Source organism: Gymnoscopelus microlampas, assembly GCF_963454915.1.
Source record: "Gymnoscopelus microlampas genome assembly, chromosome: 16".
Classification (NCBI taxonomy): domain Eukaryota; kingdom Metazoa; phylum Chordata; class Actinopteri; order Myctophiformes; family Myctophidae; genus Gymnoscopelus; species Gymnoscopelus microlampas.
Genome location: NC_139953.1, coordinates 6,974,563 through 6,997,013, shown reverse-complemented (window position 1 = coordinate 6,997,013; position 22,451 = coordinate 6,974,563). Strand labels below are relative to the sequence as shown.

The following is a 22,451-nucleotide window of genomic DNA, read 5'->3' as shown; positions in this document are numbered from 1 at the left end:
GACCATGAATGCAGCATTTTAAGAGAGTTGCCTTTTCCAAACTCTCCTGAACTTGAATGCAGCATTTTATGTTGAAAGAATTGTCTGTGTAGACATTCATGCCGTACGCCCAGTGGCATCTCCAGTAAAGGCTTGATTATACTTAGTTGAGCGCGGTGTACAAGTCTACAAGGTCAGCTCTAAGCGCAGCGTTGAGAGCTTGTAGATTGGCTGTTTTTTTTTGTTCCTGTTCAGTCGCTATTATAGGGGTTCTCAATCTTTTCTGAGCACGAACCCCTTCAGTCTCAACGGACGATTAAACCTTTCGGTCAACTTGATTCAAATGGTAGATTACACATGGAGTGAACAATTAACAACTCTCACTTTAGTCTCTCACGCTTTATTGACATTCTGTGTACAGAATATATTATGTATTTATTTAAAAAAAAAATACAATCTTCCTCACAACTTGGTGAACCTCCTGCAGCAACACTAAGTAACCCTGGTTAACCCCAGTCAATTTGTTCAAGGTCTATTGGTACAGTACTATGTACAAGTATAGCCTAATACTCACACAACGGCATCCTTAGCACAGTGGATGTCTGTGCGCTGGTATGTCACCACGTTGTTCTTAGGCAGGCGTTTGGGGTAGTACTGGAAGCAACACTCAACCGGGCCGCCAGCGTTGTCTGAGAAAGAGAGAGAGAGAGAGAGTGACACAGTGACACAGTGACACATTGTGGAACATCAAAGAAAACGACAACAACAATTATTTGACATAAAACATTGTCTCCATCAGGATTAAAACCACTGGAGCCAATTGACTTACTCTGTAGTGCCAGGACATCCAGAGATGAGACCAGCAGCATGCAGACCACTAGAATAACTGGTATCTTTTTCATCCCCATTGTCATCATCGTCACTCTATGATTATAATTGTAGTCTGTCAGAATGTCTGTCTGTCTGTCTGTCTCTCTTTCTCTATTTCATCATGCACGTTGCAAGTGTTTATATGTGTTAGGTTGGCGCATATTGGTGTAGGTGGGGCGGGGAAACTTGCAGGGGGAAAGGGGGAGGAGGGTGGAGTACCTAGAATTAAGGAAACAAATTGTGGTCAGCCTGTGTGGTGACAATAGAAAGATGAGAGATGAGAGATGTTAATGTAAACGTGGCACGTGTGTGTGCTGAGTTGATGCACAGACTTGCATTTTTATCAAATATGTACTTACATACACATACGTACGGGACAGGATTATTTTACTTATTTGTCTTATGTTATTATTTGTCTTATTGTTCTTACTATCTTATTATTTGTCTTATTTTATATCAGGGGTCTTCAACGTTTCCAGGCCAAGGACCCCCTAGCTGAGAGAGAGATGAAGCAGGGACCCCCTCTATATTGTATAAAATTGTGTTTCAGATTTAACTTTTTTTGTTTACTTGGTCTGCTCTTTTTTCCCTCTACACCAAACACCTCTTTGCCAAAAATCCCACCCTGTGTGAAGGAAGCGGTGCCTTTGATGAGTGGCCTCCTGGTGGCGCTATAATAGGGCGGGGCGGGGCTTCAGCAATTAATGCTCGTCCCTATTGGTGGTGTAAGTCCACATACCAAATTTGGACTTGGTGGCATGCTGCAAACTGGAGTTATGGCTGTTTGTAGCCCAGCCAATGACAATACAGAGGGGGCGGGGCTTCAGCAATTACAGCTTGTCCCTATTGGTGGTCTAAGTTCACGTGGTAAATGTGTATTTGGTAGCATGCTGCAAAGTGGACTTATGGCTGTTTAAAGCCCAGCCAATAGGAAGACAGAGGGGGCGGGGCTTACTACATTTCAGTTCGTCCCTATTGGTGGTCTGAGTCCACGTACCAAATTTGTACTCAGTAGCATGCTGTGAACTGGAGTTATGGCTGTTTAAAGCCCAGCCAATGGGAAGACAGAGGGGGCGGGGCTTATGTAATTACAGTTGGTCCCTATTGGTGGTATTAGTTGGACTTGGTGGCATATGCTGCAAGCTGGAGTTATAGCTGTTTAAAGCCAGTGGCCTCCTGGTGGCGCTATAATAGGGCGGGGCGGGGCTTCAGCAATCAATGCTCGTCCCTATTGGTGGTCCAAGTCCACATACCAAATTGGGACTTGCTGGCATGCTGCGAACTGGAGTTATAGCTGTGTAAAGCGCTGTTTAAAGCCAGTGGCCTCCTGGTGGCGCTATAATAGGGCGGGGCGGGGCTTCAGCAATCAATGCTCGTCCCAATTGGTGGTGTAAGTCCACATACCAAATTTGGACTTGCTGGCATGCTGCGAACTGGAGTTATAGCTGTTTAAAGCCTGTGCTCAAACGGAGCCAGTGGCCTCCTGGTGGCGCTATAATAGGGCGGGGCGGGGCTTCAGCAATCAATGCTCGTCCCAATTGGTGGTGTAAGTCCACCTACCAAATTTGGACTTGCTGGCATGCTGCGAACTGGAGTTATAGCTGTTTAAAGCCCGTGCTCAAACGGACAAACGGACAAACGGACAAACGGACATACGGACGGACATAGTCAAGAGTAGAGCGGCTGGCACCGCTAAAAATAGCCGATCTACCAGCTCACAAAGCCTCGCAGCGCCAGGCGTTGTGAGCTTGTAGATCTGCTATTTTTGGGTAAAGTTCTCCTTAGAAAAGGGATGCTAGGGTTCAAGTGGTTAAGGTAAAAAAAAAAAATCATATCACACAAAGATTTAGCGGACCCCCTGTAGTAACTCTGAGAACCCCCTAGGGGTCCCGGACCCCCTGTTGAAGGCCCCTGTGTTATATTATTATAAAAAAGTCTTCCTTTATCCCGTGTTCCTCTATCTTCTCTTTCCAGCCCTCTCTCCGAGAGCTTCACACTATGTATTTTAAATCAATTCTAAATCAATACTGATACAATGAATAATCAACAATATTTCATTGCATTAACAATAATATCAATAATTAAAATGTATAATGAAGTGCATCAATTTGTTATATCATGGGATATATATGCCTACTAATGTTGATCTCCATCACATGTATCAATGAGTATACCTTTCTGTCTCTTGCTTAGCCTAATCCAGGGGTCTACAACGCTTTTCAGCCCAAGGACCCCCTAGCTGAGAGACAGATGAAGCAGGGACCCCCCACTACATATTGTATAACATTGTGTTGCAGATTAAACCTTTTCATGGATTTCATAGCTAGTTGGATTCATGGTAATGTGTATTTTCAGAGAGTTAACCTTTTAAACCCTCGATATTTAGTCAACTTGACCATTGGCTCTGTACTTGGTCTGCTCTTTCTTCCCTCTACACCAAATCTCAGAAAATAGCCGATCTGCAAGCTTGTACAGTAGATCTGCTATTTTCGGGCTAATGTTCCCCATACACACAAAGATTTGGCGGATCCCTTGTAGTAACTCTGAGGACCCCCTGTTGAAGACCCCTGGCCTAATCCTTTTGTCTTCGTATAGGATATGAACATGAATAGACAATGGCATCTACCATATTGACATCAGGATGGTCCAGACTTTAGGTTTTGGTTACAGCTTGAGACAGAACAGCATTCCTGATATAGAGGTATACATAATTTAGTTTACCCATGAATGCACTGAGCAAGATTCATAGCATTAGATTTTTAGATATCTTGTGTGCTTGTCGGAAATTACTGTAATCAGTGGTGTAAAGTAACTAAGTACATTTACTCAAGTACTGTACTTACTGTAAGTACAATTTTGAGGTATTTTTGACTTTAGTGGAGTATTTCCAAATTTCAATTATTTTACATCTACTCCACTACATCTCTTAGGAAAATATTGTACTTTTCTTTTACTTTTACAATTGTTAGAAGACTAGAATTACTAGTTCTAACAGTAAGACTTAGAAGAGTTACTTTTTAGAATTAGATTTGATTACAAAACATACATACATATACATACATATTTTGATGCCAATTCTTTTATACTTTTACTCAAGTGCATATTGAATTCTGGACTTTTACTTGTAGCAGAGTATTTCTACATTGCAGTGTTGATACTTTTACTTAAGTAAAACATTTGAGTACTTTTCCCACCACTGACAGTAATAGAGTAAGACCCTTTGGGTCACTACAATCAGAAGGGACCATTATCTGGGAGCATAACGTTCACAGCACATGCCACGGCAATCCGGCCAATTCAACATGAATTCACACGGCAATTTGTATTACAATGAATCCGGGCGGGTGGTGCAGGGGTGTCACAGGCTCTTAGAAGGTGGGGTGATGGACTTTTGGTGGGTGTGTGTGCATGAGTCGCGGATGTGCGCGTGAAATTTTGCGGTTTTGGGCGGATTTGATTTCTGTTTTTGGCAACTTTATTTCGGGGTTAGGGTTATGTTATTTAATTCTTATTTTTGCCTGATTTTACCGATTTAGTATCAAAACATTTACAATTAAATATTTTATTTTTTTTGCAAAATCGATTGGGTGGGCCAGCTTTCTGTGTAGGTGGGCCACGCCCACCCAGGCCCACCCGATGGCTGCACCTATGATACACATGATGAAAACAGAGCTATATTGTCCAATTTGACCATACTGTACAATACCAAATGACAGTGGCTTTGGATACAATAATAAGTCCTGGACTCATGGACTCATTTTGCATTTTTTGGGTGGATTTTGATACTTTTTTTTTCTGTTTTTGGCAACTATATTTCGGTGTTAGGGTTAGGGTTTGGGTTAGGTTAGGGTTATGTTATTTAATTCTTATTTGTGCCTGATTTTACCGATTTATTATTATAACATTTAAAATTAATTAAAATATATATATTTTTTTTTTAATCGATTGGGTGGGCCAGCTTTCTATGTAGGTGGGCCACGGCCCACCCAGGCCCACCCCATGGCTGCACCTATGATACACATGATGAAAACAGAGCTATAATTGTCCAATTTGAGCATACTGTACAATACCAAATACTCTAAAACCAGTTCACCCGTGATGCAAGCTTGTACATCTGCTATTTTTGTGCAGTATTTGAACATTGTTTTTATACTTTTGAATTTTTAAGACAAATGTTCTCTTCTGGGGGTCCCTGGCACAAAACATTTTCAGATGGGGGTCCATGGCTAAAATCAAATGTATTCAAATATTTTGAAAATGGCAGATGTACAAGCTCACAACGCGTTGCATCGCTTGTGAGCTTGTAGATCGGCTATTTTCAAATACCCAAAGTTTAAATAGGGCTGAAGTGGTTTATGTATGTTTTGTCATAATAATTAAAATCTACAAAGCAACTAGTACTACTAGTCTAGTAGTTACTAAAGTTTTCAAATAATTGTGGAGTAAATGCATAATATTTGCCTCTGAGATGTATTGGAATAGAAGTAATTGCAAGTATTGCAAATTGGAATACTCCAGTAAAGTAAAAAATACCTTAAAATTATACTCAAGTACAGTAGGTACTTGAGTACATGTATTACTTTCCACCTGTCAGTATTAGATTAATTCCTTAAGTTACTCACCTTCTACAAAGATGACGAAAGAGAACACACGTTGTTCCATAGGCCCACAGTGTCTTGGTTTCAGAGAGCATGGTGGTAAATATTAACTTTTACCCCAAAGTCTTTATATTCCATAATGTGATGTCCCACGTCCGTCCGGTGTTGTTTACTTTTTGATAACATCAACGTCGCAGGTTAGTCAAGGAGCCCCCAGAAAGCTGTTGCCATTAAAAAAAAGCCGTACGTACGGGCGTGACGCCCCTGGTGTCACGCCCAGGCGCGGCAAGCGTGATGTTGGGGAGGTGTATTTAATAGGCTCTATTCACAGCAGCCATATTATGAAGACATTCACAGGTGTTACCAATGATACTAATGAAGGCTCTGTTCCATTCTGGTCAAACAGAGTCAGGGTGCTGATATGGTGCATATCTACAGTTGGGGTCCAGGGACCCTCATGGGCTTCCAAATGTTACAGGTGTGTAACTCTGAGAGTGTACAAATGGAACCAAATGGACCCGTAAGGGTCCATTTGGTTCCATTTGTACACACTCAGAGTTATGGGGGTCGTGGAAACCACTGTGCTAGACTAAATGGAACAGAGCCTTCATTAGTATCATTGGTAACACCTGTGAATAATATGGCTGCTGTGCATAGAGCCTATTATACATTTTACTCCATTGAGATTTTATTGCAACTATTGTTTTAAAGAAATATTGTTGATTATTCAGTGAAGCAGTGCACTAAAAGTTGACCTTATTTGTCTTATTTCAATAAAGGTCATGTGCATTGTTTTTTTTATACTGATTAGTATAAATCAATATTATTTTTGAAATGTTGAGCAGGCCTGAAAATCAACAGCTCAAATAATAAGCTGCAGTTATAACCTACTGTACACAGTTAGTGAAACACTTGTAATGGAGAGTCTGTGGGTGTAGATGCAACGCTCAAACCACAGCAGCAGAAACACACACACACACACACACACACACACACACACACACACACACACACACACACACACACACACACACACACACAGGAAACAGAGCCTCCTTGACACTAAGGTCTCTCACTATATCCATCCCTCAAACAAGCCATCTTTGTAACTTCAGCTGATAACGTTTGTGCTGGTAAGTAAATACATGTTATTCGTAGAGCGCTTTTTGAGAGACAGTAGGGGCTGTAGCATATGCCACTTGGACAGAGACCGGGGTCTGATCAGCCTTGGTCGGGTCGCCTGGAGGAGGGTGTCTGTTGCAAGACCCGAAACACCCAGTGATTCCAGGAAACAACATTGAAGATGTGTCCAAGTTTGTGCATCAGTAGATGTATTTATTTACTGACAAAGTGCTTCACAAGTTTGAAAGGAGAAGAACATAATTGATAAATATAGCTGCAAGCAGCGATAATACGGGGCCAGTGAATAGAGAGAGAGAGAGACATGGAAACGGAATAGATTGAAGAGAGAGAGAGAGTGACATGGAAACAATAGATTGATGAGAGAGAGAGATGGAAACATAATGGTTTGATTGGACATCTCAACCTACTGCCATTAACAGGATTCAAACTCTCAACCTTCAGACTAATAGGCTGCAACACTACTGTACCTATAGTGCTATAGCTTTGTCCAGGCTGATATTGTCTGTTGAAGATCATAAACTCTTGCCTTCTTTCATGAACCAAGCCCCTGTTTCACTAACACTAAGATCACTCGTTCACAAACCATTTACCAATGAAGAAAAAGTACATCTCCTCAGAACCAAAACTAGTGAAAGTAGACGATCTACAAGCTCACAAACCATGAAAAGTTGTGAGATTGTAGATCAGCTATTTTCAGAATGAAGTATGTCACACGTTGAAAAAAACGTACTCTCAAATAAGCATTTCAGGTTATCTTTACCATTTGCACATGTATTCATTGATACAGTCATGTTGTTTGCAATTCAACTTAAATTAAGTCTGCATCAAGTGAGGCTTGAACTGGCGACCTTGAGATTGTGAGGCATTCATTTAAGGGAGACGCCATTGGCCCAACAGACAAGTAACTGTGAAAAAGGAGATCACACAGATGATACAGTTTCACGCAAATAGCTGAAAAATCCTGGGTTTAAGTGTTTTTCAAACTGCTCAAAATTGCGGACAATCTAAGGGCGGAGCTTACTGGTCAAAGCGATAGATGTGTTCCTCATGAGTCAAGGCACAAGTGTAAGCAAGTTTCACGACTTTCGGCCAAACGAGGCATGACTTTTGCCTGTTTAAAATTTGCATTTTCAAAAAATTGCTATAGCGCCCCCCTTTGGCCAATTGGAGTGAGATTGGTTTCAGTGATATTTGGAATGACTCTCTACATTACTGCAACGTTTCAAAGAAATGTGAGTCTTGCATGTATGTGTTAGGGGCAGATGAATAATTTTCATAAAACTGCAATATTCATTGGCTCATTAAAGCTTCATTTTTTCACTTATGGAAGATATTTTGCAAACGTTTTTTGGTATAGGTCCAAAGTTCATGTGTAAAAAGTTTCGTGCAGATTACTCAAAAATCCCAGGAGGAGATAGGTTTTAACTGTTTTTCATATAATTCAAAATGGTGGGAGATCTAAAGGTCAGAGGTCAAAAGTCAGAGTGTGAAAGTTGTTCAGCATGAGGAGACGCATGTGTGCATCGAAGTTTCATGGCTGTAGGTGAAACAGGGCATGAGTTGTACCTGTTCAAAGTTGTCATTTTCAACTGAGTGCTATAGCGCCACCTTTTGACGAAAGATTGTGAGAATTATTTTTTGATCGTTTTTCATGACCATCTATCATATGGCCGAGTTTCATAAAAAGCGACTGCAAGGTTCAGCCAGAACTGGCAAAAACGGCAGAAGAAGAAGAAGAAGAAGAAGAAGAAACGGAATAATGCCAATAACAATATGGGTCCATGCTGGAAGCCTGGCCCCATAATAAGAAAATAGACCCAATAAAACAATCGCCATTTAACCAATCAACCCAAAGAGTAGTAATTACAAACAGCCAGTGGTGGAAAAAAGTACTCAAATGTTTTACTTAGTAAGTAAAAGTATCAATAATGCAATGAATGAATACTCTGTCTTCACAATAAAAATAAATAAATAGCAGATCTACAAGCTCGTAGAGCGGCACTCTGTGCCACGCTACGAGCTTGTATATCGGCTATTTTTGAATAGCCAAAGCATTAAATAATGGTTTAACTGGTTAAACAGAGTCTAAATGGGTTAAATCACACACACACACACACACACACACACACACACACACACACACACACACACACACACACTCTGTATTTGCGTTCACATTTTAACTAGGAATAGGTTTTAACATCTGTTTTGACCACGCAGTTCTCAAGACTGGCTTAACCATAAGAAGGTAATTACTAATAATTATGATTCCTGTCTGCTCTCAAACACACGCACGCACATGCATGGCATTCTCTAAATTAAAGACCAGTTGACTTAAAGGGACAGTTCACCCCTAAGGGCACGGTCACGCTGCACTTTTATTTTACCTATGGGGCGGAATCTGCCAATGCTTTGTCAATGCAAATGCATGGATTCATGGTCTTGCGCATCTTTGCGCTTGTCGCGCACATCTTGTGTTTATGCCAAGGGCCCAGCTTGAAAGTTTTACATTGAGGCTAATACGGAAGAGACAGTTCATATGAATGGCCTGTAGTTTCGCTGTTTTACCCCTGTTGGTGTCAGAAATAATTTATCTTAACGCAAGCGGATGGGTTTTTGACAAACAGACTTGATTTTCTTACCTTAATAAACATTGTTGTAAATACTATATGCTTCCATTCGCTAGTTTAAAGTCTCCTTTTAATCATCATCATATGTTTTGGTAAACTATGGTCCCATTTATTTTAAAATTGACGATAAAGTAGGTTATGCTCTAGGAGGGGCGGGATGATTTGACTGACAAGCTACCCAACCAATAATGGTCTGGTGAGATTCTGCAGGATATGACACGATATTGAAAGATGGCGGATTTGAAATTGCTGAACAATCGGCTTCATGTACGGTCTGTAGAAACCAATGGCGTCACGTTGTCCATTCTTTTTATACAGTCTTTGGTTTATGCACTCTGCTCTTCCCCCTCTGACCAATCGGGTGAGTGGAAGGCGGACCGTCCCAAGACTCAGGAAGTGACATGGTGCTATAACGATAGAGCAACTGGTTTTAGCTGTTGCATGGGAGGGTCCTGAAAGTGAGTGACAGGTGGGTCACTCCGTTTATTTAGAGAATGCGCTGGCCTCAAAAAACTATGGCCGTGTTTAACAGCAGCCAACCATGTTTTGGTGTGACCGCCGTGCCCTAAAATGACTTTTCTTTTTATCAATTAGTCACACCATGTAGACTTCAATTCATGATTTCTTTTAGTTTTTGTCGCATTCCTAATCCAATCATTTGTTGACCGGCAGCGGTTCCGGTAGGGTCTCCTTTGAGTCTCCTACCGGAGCCGCTGCATGCCTACCGGTCTGCTGGTCATCAAATTATTGGCTTAGGAATGCGACAAAAACTAAAAAATATCCATGAATTCAAGTCTCCATGGGGTGACTACTTGATAGAAAAAAGGTAATTTTTGGGGTGAACTATCCATTTAAGATCATCAAATGTGTTACCATTGGAGCCATCTAGACTCAACCTAACTTTAAAAAAAACGTGAAGAAAGAATTATGAGCACAATCAAAATTAATCTACATAATTTTTAACTGGTCAGGCCTTTCCCAATCTGGGAACCCATCGTCAAATAAAAAGGAAAAACAGCACCCTCTGCTGTTTTTTACTTATTCATTTGGCTCTGGGCGGAGCTGTACGCGACCCGTGCTCAGGGAAACCGGGGTTTTGGTCTGCCTTCAGCCTTTCACTTCCGGTGGTGCGACTATGTTTTTATTCCCACTAACGATATTTCTCCACGGAACACTAACACAATTTCTCCCAAAGAACATGAATCGTTTTGGTTATAAGCCCACTTGTTTCTATGATGAAAGAGCAAGTTAAAATGTTACTAACTTTCCGTGGTTTTGTCTGCTCCGAGGACGCTATTGTTAAATGAGTTTCGGTTTGTTTCCAGTGGGAATTGAGCAGCACACATGTAAATCCCGGCCATTTGATTTGGTAAAGCGCGGCCAGCTTCCTGATCTGAAGGCACGCCCACGCCACGCCAATGCGCACGGGTTGTCAACACGGCTACCGACAGATCCAAGCGCAGCGATGGATCTGTTCTTGAGAGATTAGGCCTTTCCTGACAGCTAGTGCTGCTAGATCTTACCTTCACTGTAGGATTTTATCCCACGTTGATTATTTGCTTCTGGTCGTTTACAGGTGTGATGATTCTTAAACCCATAGAACAGCTTTACGAGAGAAACCTCACTCATACCACCACTGCAACATCCTTCAGAAATATTGTTTCTTGAGTTTTGAGGTTTTTAAACAGGTCTGTGTTATTGTGAAGTTAACTTGGAAAATCCTCACTGGAGAGGAAAGGGTTAAAGAGTCGGGCTGATTGACAGAGTGGCAGCTGTCTGACACCACTTCCTAATTACTAATCAGCATCTCTACACTATAAAGCAACGCACTTGAAAGAAGCTTGTAAACCAAACCACCGGTCCGGAAGAGAAGGGAGAAGGAGGAGAATCCTCCAAAATCCTCCATTATTATTACAAACAAACAAGCATGTGTCCAGCAACAGCAGCGTCGCGCAGAGCACATCAAAGCAGCACTGGTGCAGCCATAAAAAGCTGTAGAGGCAGCCTGTGAGAGATGAACTGTTTGTTTAAGAGTCATAAAACGTGCAGTTTGTGGTGCACGTTACAACGTGCGTTCTAGTTCAATGTTATTTGTTTGTTTGATGTTTGAAGAGACAGGTAGTGGGATTGGCTCTATGTCAACCACTTGAGAGGACTGAGAAGTGCAGCGCAGGCAAACCACATTCAGACAAAGACGCTACGAGATAGGGGATCGGGTGGTGCAGTGGTAAAGTCCCTGCCCACCACCATGGAGGTTGTGGGTTCGAATCCACCGTGGTGCATCGTCGGGAGTCTTATGCCAGGGTTTCTCAAAGTGGGTGCCGTGGCACCCTAGGGTGCCGTGATGCAGGTCCAGGGGTGCCGCGGAATACTTTGATCATTTTTTTACTTTGTTTAACGGACCTGAGATGCACTGTACTTGGTGCGTTCTTTTTCAATCTACACCAAATCTCTTTGCCCAAAAATAGCAGATCTACAAGCTCACAACGCGTCACAACGTGACTATTTTTGGCGAATGTTTCCCCCCCGAATGGGAATGCTAGGGTTAAACGTCAAGTGGAAAGTTATTTTCAATCTGACCTATAATGGAAACGGACATTCACTCAAGTTTTCCTCTGTGAATATTAGGCTACTGTATCTTAGGGGCAAAGATTTACATATATTCGTACCGTGATATGACATGTACATACATGTAATTTATCTATAGTAACAATGTACTTCAGGGGTGCCGTGGATGAAAAAGTTGTTTACAGGGGTGCCTTGAGCCAAACATGTTTGAGAACCACTGGTCTATGCGACTGGCCCGTGTTCGCGGGAGGGAAGCCGGACGGGGAGGGTGGGTGATATCGGTCATTGCACATACTCCTACGGGCTGGGGGCGGCACCTGTCAGCGGGGAGTGTTGGGCGGGAGGAGTAGGACGAAGGCCCTACATCCTCCCGGTGGGGGCTCCTCCTCCAGGTCAGTAGGATGCAGTGACAACACAGAAAATGTATGCGTGGGGAGGAATTCATTGGCATAACGACTAAATGGGGGAGAAAAAAGGGGGTGAAAAATTGCTGCTTACTCTAAATAAAAAAAGATATTAAGAGATTGTCCTACTTTTACATATTCTAAGCACAATCTTTAAAAATGGTTACTTGATAACCAATCCTGCGACCACTCGTATTTTATTTAAATGCTGCTATATTTTAGTCTGTTCTTAATCTTCTTATTTAGGGGCGGGAAGCCCTATTTGTAACTATACCTTTCAGGACGGGAACCCCTTTTGTATATAGCAACATACGTTTTTGGAAATTCTTGAATAAATAATGAAGTTTTTCCGAAAACTTATCAGGATTTAGAAGGAGTTAGAATGGGCCTCAGGTCTAGATGGGTTAAAGATTTGTTTTTATTTATGTACATACTTTTCTGCACTTGTTTTGTATTCCCGTTCTGTTTGTAATATGTTCTGGGTTCTGTTTTAATGTTGTATGTTGTCAGGGACTGATGATGTACAATTATTCATGCTAACTCCTATAATTAGGCTACACTTCTTCCTAACTACACTTTACTGTAGCCTACTCAATTGTCTCTATGAACAGCAGCCATATTGGAAAGAAATTGGGCCTCTTCTTACTTCCTTCACAGGTGTTACCAATGATACTAATGAAGGCTCTGTTCCATTCGGGCCGGGGTGCTGATATTGTGCATGTTGGCTCACTAGAAACACTCCATTTTGGTTCCCAAATGGCCCCTTGTGGTGGGTGTGTAACTCTGAGAGTTATGGGGGTCCTTGAAAATAAGACGACCACTGTGGGCCATTAAATGGAACAGGGCCTTAATTAGTATTATTGGTAACACCTGTGAAGGAAGTAAGGAAGGGTCCCAGATCATTCCCAATATGGCTGCTGCCTGCTGTGCATAGAGCCTATTGGATTGAGTAGGCTACGCTTCGCGGCCCTCACATCTAGATGTTAAAAAATAAATATGAATTCTCTTCCCCCTCTCCTCTCTTCCCCTCCTTTCCTCCCCCTTCTCTCCTCTCCTCTCCTCCCCCTCGTCTCCTCCTCTGTCCCTCTCGAATAAACCAATAAAGTAACTGTGATTTGAACTGTGGTCTCTGGCATGGGAGACCAAACATCTACAGTACCACTCAATCAACAAGAAGGAATCCCCTCTTGGCCAAGGGAGGTACTGCATGTATGAGCTTGCTTGAGGTTTAAAATTATGGATTTAATTATGGAATTAGGAAAACATATTTCAGAAAATGCTTGATTGTTTTGATTGAAAAACTGTTGAAATAATTATTAAAACAATAGTAGTAACAAAAAAATATATTATATTTGCCTGTGACCCATAAAAATGGATCCCGACGCAGTGTTTGCGTAACAGTGGAGTAGACCATCTCCACCCACTGTAGTTATTGTAATCACATAATCTCTCATACAGTTTGGTTAAAATAAAATTGTATTCATTAAAATAAGTTCTGGATTGCAGCTTTAAAAATACCTGCTAGGTCTGTGCAGCACTTCGATCAGCATAGGTTGTTTTTAAATGTGCTTCATTTTGACTTCATTTAGGCTATACTATGTAAACACAACCAAAGAATGGATTAATAAATACACAAACATGCTTGTTTTATTGTATCAGGAATAAAACAATATCAGCAATGAATCACTAAAATTAATGTTTACAGCATTACCTTCAATATACCTCATTAAAAACACGTCTGTACTAAAACGCAAAACTGAAAGCAATCAATATGAAAAAAAATTAAAAAGCTTTCTGCTGTCTAATGTGTTGTTTAAAGTACATTATCGAGTCAGGATAGAGATAAAACAAATAAAGCTATGCAAACTTGGCAGATGTAATTGTGACCACTAGTTAACTGGGTGCATGTTCCAATAGGCTCTATGCACAGCAGCCATATTGGGAATGAATTGGGCCCCTTCCTTACTTCCTTCACAGGTGTTACCAATAATACTAATTAAGGCTCCGTTCCATTTAGTGTGGCACAGTGGTTGTCTTATTTTCAAGGACCCCCATAACTCTGAGAGTGTACAAATGGAACCAAATGGACCCTTACGGGTCCATTTGGTTCCATTTGTACACTCTCAGAGTTACACACCCACCTTAAGGGGCCATTTGGGAACCAAAATGGAGTGTTTCCAGTGAGCCAACATGCACAGTGTCAGCACCCTGACCAGAATGGAACAGAGCCTTCAATTTCTTTCCAATATGGCTGCCGTGCATAGAGCCTATTTGACATCTCCCCGGGTCCCAAACTAGTGGAAAAAAGCAGATCTACAGTACAAGCTTGAAGATCGGCTATTTTCACTACTTTTTAAACTTTTTTAATGTATTGTTTAATTGATGGAATCTCTTTGATTTTTTTTAATTATTATTATTTATGGAACTATTTTGAAAAATGACGTAGAGGCTGGGTGGCAGAGATAGGCTGACATTCATAGGTGTTACCAATGATACGAATGAAGGCTCTGTTCCATTCTGGTCAAACAGAGTCAGGGTGCTGATATTGTGCATATCTACAGTTGGGGTCCAGGGACCCTCATGGGCTTCTAAATGGCCCCTTGCAGGTGTGTAACTCTGAGAGTGTACACATGGAACCAAATGGACCCGTAAGGGTCCATTTGGTTCCATTTGTACACTCTCAGAGTTATGGGGGTCGTGGAAACCACTGTGCTAGACTAAATGGAACAGAGCCTTCATTAGTATCATTGGTAACACCTGTGAAGGAAGTGATAATATGGCTGCTGTGCATAGAGCCTATTATGGCATATGTGGTCTGTTCTCCACGTGGGTGATGATGTCCTGGACCCATTTATGAGTTGGGTCAACACAGAGCTTGATACCTCCTTTCTTCATTGTGAACCTAGAACACACAGAGATAGAGAGAAGATTTCCATCATATAAGGCAGTGGTTTTCAACCTTTTTCTTGTCAAGGACCCCCAAATTGACAAATATTAGCCCAGGGACCCCCATTTGAAAAGATATGCCAGGGACTCAACCATTTAGATTTCTTGGGGGTCCCAATCTACACTGTATCACCATCATCAGTGTTCATTTAACTCTGAGAGTGTACAAATGGAACCAAATGGACCCTAACGGGTCCATTTGGTTCCATTTGTACACTCTCAGAGTTACACACATATAAGGGTCAATTTGGTTGCTAACTATTAATTTGGCTGGGGACCCCCTGGAACCCCCTCAAGGACCACTGGTGGTCCCCGGACCACTGGTTGAAAACCCCTGATATAAGGTGTTTCATTTTACATTGTATTCATCCTGTAAAATGGTCAATCAGTGAGTAATGGAGCAAGTCAACATATATATATATATATAATCGATTTAGTTGCTTATTAAAAGCTAGTTGAACGTTTCTATGTTGATTTTTGATACAGTAAATAAGAAAAAAAACATTTTAACCTGTTTCATTCATCATGTTGACCTAATGGCATCTTTTTATATCCAGATGGCCATACCTGTGTGTGTGTGTGTGTGTGTGTGTGTGTGTGTGTGTGTGTGTGTGTGTGTGTGTGTGTGTGTGTGTGTGTGTGTGTGTGTGTGTGTGTGTGTGTGTGTGTGTGTGTGTGTGTGTGTGTGTGTGTGTGTGTGTGTGTGTGTGTGTGTGTGTGTGCGTGTGTGCGTGCGTGCGTGCGTGCGCGCGTGCGCCTATGGTAGGTTTTTCTGTTGCCTATTTGGCCTCTATATGTTCATCCATATACTGTATCTGATCAGCAGTTTCAATTTGATTTTATATTTACATTTATTTTATATATGAGGGGCCAAATACACACATGCAAATGATATACTTTTTAATTATATGTAAGGCCCAACACTTACAATTTCTACAAATTGCTGCAACACCTGTCATACCCAGTCATTTTGGGGTTTACAAGACATTGAAGGATACACTTAGGTCTGATAAAGATGTATCATGCAGAGGAATCAATTGGCATAACGACTAAATTGGGGGTAAAAATAAATACAAATATGTAGCCTACCGTGCATGTTTAAATCATACTTCACATCATTACATTATTAAACGCCTTGAAAGCAGGAGTCTATTAGCTGAGGTTCTTTTGCCAGAAATGATAATAAAAATAATTGTCTCTTTAACTCTCGGGTGTTTCAGAAGCAATACAGTTACAACAGCTAGCCTATTCACCTGATGACAATAATTGTTTAGGGATTGCTTGTGATTATGAAAAGTCACAGAGCCATGGCTGTGTTTACATAAAAGTTTGATGTAGGCTACTTCAAAGGCTACTTCAAACACATTTGCTTTAATTCAAATTGATTCTGGGGAAAAAGTGACAGACATAAGTAACGTATACTGCAGGTGTCACAAATTTAAAATGTATTTACATAATATTAACACATCATGATTCATGCATGCTTCTATGTGAATAACTGCCCAGCGATATTGCTGCCAGCTCATATTCATGGCCGTTCTCTGATTCTCGCATCCTGCATTTAACTGCAATTGCAGGTGTAGCAGATCAAATTTACGCACAAGAACATTTTCACTTGGCTGTGCACACGCCACGCATATATACAGTCGTTTTGGTGTCAAGCACGATTACTGGAGTATTTCCAATTTTTTATACTTATTACTACTACATCTCAGAGGCAAGTATTGTGCTTTTTACTCCACTGCAATTGTTTGAAAACTTGAGTTACTTTGTAGATTTGAATTATTATTACAAGACATACATTAACCACTTCAGCCCTATTCAAGCAGATCTACAAGCTCACAACGCGTCGAGATGCAACGCGTTGTGAGCTTGTAGATCTGCTATTTTCAAAAGATTTTAATACATTGACACATGTGATGCCTTGTGAAACTCTTGTGAATTCTGCACAATTCTACAATTCTGTACTTTTACTTTTGGTACTTGCCAATGCTTTTGTACTTTTACTCCAAGTAAATTTTGAGCAGACAGTGTAAGAGTGTTTCTGCATTGCAGTATGGATACATTTACTTAAGTAGAGAAATTGAGTACTTTTTCCCGCCACTGCATAATACTCACACAACGCCATCCCTGGCACAGTGAAGGTGTGTGCGCTGGAACGTCACCACGTTGTGCTTAGGCAGGCGACTGGAGTGATACTTGAAACAACACTCAGAAGGACCACCACTGTCTGGAAGAGTGAGACAGAGTGAAAAAGAGTGAGACACAGTCAGAGACACACAGGCAGGTTTATGGAATAACATGAAAAAACAGAATTGCATTGTCTCCGTCAAGATTACCGGGAACGTGACTGTGTAATTTCTTAGGCTATTCAAAAATAGCAAAGAGCTTGTAGATCTGCTATTTATTTATTTTTATCGAAAATGTGTGCAAATATTTAGTTTGAATATAAATATTTTCATATATATAACATTTTTAACTCAAATCTTTGCTTCTGGTTTCTGAAAAACGTACAGTATGTTTCTATATGAGTGGTTCTCAAACTTTGTCATGTCAAGGACCCCTAAAATGATATGCATTTGTCCGCCGACCCCCCGTCTCAAAATATGATGTTCCAGGGACCCCAAGAAGCAAAGATTTGAGTTACAAATGTTGGCTTTAAAATATATATTTATATTCAAAGATTTGCACACATTTTCACGATTTTTCAAAAATAGCAGTTCTACAAGCTCATAAGCGCGGCACTCTGCCGCGCATATGAGCTTGTAGATCTGCTATTTTTTAATACCCAAAGAAATAAAAAAAAAATGACACAGATGCGTTCCCGGTCTTAATGGGTTAAAACCAGTGACAGATACGTCAATAGACTTACTCTCTATTGCCAGGACATCCAGAGTTGAGAGGAGCAGCATGCTGACCACCAGAATAACTGGTATCTTCATCATCCTTATAGATTATGGTTGTATAGTCTGTCAGTCTACTGTATAACTGCCAAGTTCTCTCTCTCTCTCTCTCTCTCTCTCTCTCTCTCTCTCTCTCTCTCTCTCTCTCTCTCTCTCTCTCTCTCTCTCTCTCCAGCCTCACACCCTGTGTATTGAATCGAGCGTGTTGCACTTAATATATGTATCTGGTCAGCATTAGTATTTGTGGGTGGAAACGTGTGTGTGGGGGTGGGTCGGGGATTCTAGAATTAAGGAAACACATCGAGGTCAATGTTTATTTTGAGCAGAAAGCTGAGAGGTGTTAATACACTTATCGTAACACTGTGTGTGTGCATCCGGAATGCACTGAGATGTTCATATGTGTGAGATGTGCATATTTGTGAAAGTGCAGTTAAAACTTCTGAGTGTGTCACATCTCTGTGGCGGAAGGCCTCTTTGAGATCTGCTGAGAACCAGGGACTCGATCGATTTTTCACTCTAAAATTCTTATAGGGGGCATGTTTCTCAGGAAGTAAAATAGTAAGAAATAAATTAAGAGCTAAGTCAGGGTCTTGAGTTGAAATGACCCTGTCCAAATCAGAATAAAACTAGAGAAACCTCCTGGTGGCGCTATAATAGGCCAATGTGAAAAGGGTGGCATTTCTTCTTAGGCCTTGCACTGCAATCGAACACTGCATTCATGATTTGATGCATTTTGTTCCAAAAATGGGTTTTGCTAAATTAGACCTGCTGGTGGCGCTATAACAGGCCAATGTGAAAAGGGTGGCATTTCTTTCTCGGCATAGTGGGAATGTGCGTGTGAAATTTCACGGAAATCGCAAGCTGCGTTCATGATTTCAGGCATTTTGTTCAAAACGGACTAATCCTGCAAACTTTGGAAGCCAGCCTTACTGTAGGAGTAATATAAAAAAATGGGTTTTGCACAAATCGGCCTCCTGGTGGCGCATAACAGGCCCATGTAAAACATTTTGGGCAGAGGTTCTGAATTGGCATCCAGGGAGTGTGTGCACATTTTTGCAGCGACCGGGCCGACGGTGCCTGAGATTAGCTGGTCGCACACGGACAGGACACACGGACGGACACACAGACTGACGAACAGGGGGTAAAACATACTCTCTCGTCATGCCTTTCGGCCTGGCGGAGACAAAAAGGGAGATATGGCTCAAATATTCCAGCATAACCTCCACGTCGACAAGAAGGCTTGTTAGCTCTCACGAGTGATCATGCATTGAAGGAGCCATGAGCTCGGCTCTGGGCTCTCCCTAGGCTGGCAGAGGGAGTGTAGCGCCCATGATTGCTTAGACAATTGGCACTGGGTGATTTGTTTGTGACGCTGTATTAACACATTTCGCTGGGGACCCCCTGGTACCCCCATCATTATTTGGAAAGAGCCCTGAACTGCAGAATCAAAAGCTTATTTAACTAACTAGAAATGATGTATCTAGGTGTAGTTGCAACATTTCAAACCACATCAGCAGAATGAATAAACCACGATGCATTCTGCACACTCATGCACTCTCTCTCTCTCTCTCTCACACACACACACACACACACACACACACACACACACACACACACACACACACACACACACACACACACACACACACACACACACACACACACACACACACACACACACACACACACACACCGAGAGAACAGAGCCTCCCTGACAATGAGGTCACTCACCTTCAGTGGTGGAAAGTAACTACTGTAAGTACATTTACACAAGTAGCCTACTTGTGCTTAAGTGCAATTATACTTTACTTCACTGTTTTTTTTCTACACTTTTTTTCCTTATCTCCACTACATCTTAGAAGCAAATATAGTACTTTTTACATTTTGATTAATATTACAACACATATACCACTCAACCCCTGTTTTATCCTTCAGCTCCTTCAGTTCACAGCATTGTGACAACGCGTCACAATGTGATGTGTTGTGAGCTTGTGGATCGGATATTTCTAAAGATTTGTATACATTTTGAAAACCTTTTGAATTGACCTTCTGCACGATGAGTAGCCTACTTTAACTCTTGGTACTTTAAGTATATTTTGAGACCAATACTTTTGTACCTAATAGCTCTCAAGTCAATTTTGAATAGGACGTATTCACACCACTGCTCACGTTCCATCCCTCAAAGCTCAGAGAGACGATATCAGTCCATTAACCCATTGAGACCTGAAGCCGATTCTACATCTCCTAAATCTCAACAGTTTTCTGAAAAACGTATGTTTCTACAGTATATCAGTGGTGCTCAATCTTTTTCATGTCAAGGACCCCCAAAATTATATGTATTTGGCCGCGGACCCCCATCAAAATATTTTGTTCCAGGGACCCCCAGAAGCAAAGATTTGAGTTCAAAATGTTCGCAAAGCGTATGTGATTTTGTGGTTAAAATAAGTGTTAAATAGCTCTATATTCTGTACTCATTGCTGAAGAGTGTTTGTTCAGTAACCGGAGTCTCCATGTCTCTCCAGCTCTTTATTACACAGAAAAAGCATATAATACCAATTTTATCCAATCAAGTTAGAGAACTCAGACAGGATACAGATCTAAATATCCAACCATTGCAGTTATATTGTCACATTTAATAAACACATTTGACTTGACCTTCAAACCTTGACCTAGGCTACTATGCAAACAAAACCAAAAGTATGGATTAATTAGGAGATAAAAATGCATGTTTCTTTGTATCAGAAAAGCATATCTGCAATTGATAATTTAAATGTATGTTTGTCGTACTGCAGGTTATAACTCAATAAACACATATGGACCAATAAATGCAGGAAAAACTGAAACTGTATCATTGCCACTCATTTATTGTTTAAAGTACATTATATCTGGATAGAGAGAAAACAATTAAGCAAAACTAGAGACACCTGGGTGATGAATTTGATCACCACCAGTGGTGTAAAGTAACTAAGTACATTTACTCAAGTACTGTACTTAAGTACACTTTTGAGGATTTTTTACTTTACTGGAGTATTTCCCATTTTCAATACTTTTACTTCTACTCACATCAAACTCAGAGGCAAATACTGTACTTTTACTCCACTACAATTATTTGACGGCTTTAGTTTCTAGTTACTTTGCAGATATAAATTATTATATTATAAAACATACATGAACCACTTTAGCCTTATTTTATACCTGGGCTATTTGAAAATAGCCCAGGTATAAAATAAGACAACGCGTCACAACGCGAGTACTTTTGGTACTTTAAGTATATTTTTAAGCCAATACTTTTTTACTTTTACTCAAGTGACATTTTGAACACAGGCCTTTTACTTGAAACAGATTATTTAGTATTTCTAAATTTCAGTATTGCTACTTTTACTGAAGTAAGTTCCACCCCTGCTCAGCACTAGAAACTGGGTGACCTGTTCTATTTGTCATGAAGCAAAGCATCTGAAAGCATTGTCACAAAACCAACTGGTTGTCTGGAACTTTTCGGTAGCAGGTATCAGACAGCCCAGAGTCCCCCAGAACCCTCTAACTGGCTGATGTTTTGGACCTCACATGGGTGATGAGATTCTGGACCCAGTTCTGAGCCGGGTCAGTACAGATCCTGGCACCATTCTTCATTGTGAACCTATAGAACAGACAGAGATAGAGAGGTGTTTCATTTGACATAATAGAATTCATAGTTGCTAACCAGTCACATTATCAATCAATAAGTAAATGGAGGGCATACTTTCACTTATTTATTCAGAAAAGCCCCCTATCCTCTGCATTAACCCATTAAGACCGGGAACGCATTTGTGTAATTTTTTGATTTCTTTGGCGATTCAAAAAATATCAGATCTACAAGCTCATAGTGCGGCATCGAGTGCCACGATATGAGCTTGTAGATCTGCTATTTTAGAAAAATCATGAAAATTTGTGCAAATCTATATGAATATTCTACAAATGTCTTTTGTTGCTACTGTATATCAGTGGTTCACAAACTTTTTCATGTCACGGACCCCCAAAATGACATGTATTTTGCCACGGACCCCCCCATCTCAAAATACTTAGTTCCAGGACCCCCCAGAATCAAAGATTTGAGTTAACATTTTTCGCTTTAAACATTTACTATATAGTCAAAGATTTACCCAAATTTTCAAGATTTTTTTAAAATAGCAGATCTACAAGCTCATAGCGTGACACTCTGTGCTGCGCTATGAGCTTGTATATTATCTGCTATTTTTGAATAGGCAAAGAAATCTAAAATGAGACACATGGGTTCCCTTCCCGGCCTTAATAGGTTAACAGGCACCTGACATGACAGACTTTGACATCTTGAGTTCTTGACTCTAGCTAGTGTGAACACATTTCTCTGAATGTGAATCTATGTTAACTGCACCTGTACAATATGTTTAGCGT

At 40.8% G+C, this 22,451-nt stretch overlaps 1 protein-coding gene across 6 annotated transcripts in view; it reads right to left on the bottom strand.

Moving 5' to 3' along the window:
• The window catches only part of LOC311062531 (C-C motif chemokine 4-like), a 405,685-nt gene that overhangs the window by 201,092 nt on the left and 182,142 nt on the right, over positions 1–22,451 (bottom strand). For 2 of the 6 annotated variants that reach the window (XM_084081642.1, XM_084081640.1), the window contains exons 1-2: positions 809–956; positions 554–668 (exon numbers count right to left, since the gene is read on the bottom strand). In XM_084081642.1, coding sequence (XP_083937768.1) covers positions 554–668; positions 809–896 — 203 coding nt within the window. In that variant the 5' untranslated portion in view covers positions 897–956. Of the gene's footprint in view, positions 1–553; positions 669–808; positions 957–14,892; positions 15,095–17,256; positions 17,369–18,010; positions 18,193–21,179; positions 21,679–22,451 lie in introns of those variants that run through there. The other 4 variants (XM_084081645.1, XM_084081643.1, XM_084081641.1 and 1 more) reach the window with 4 other exon arrangements.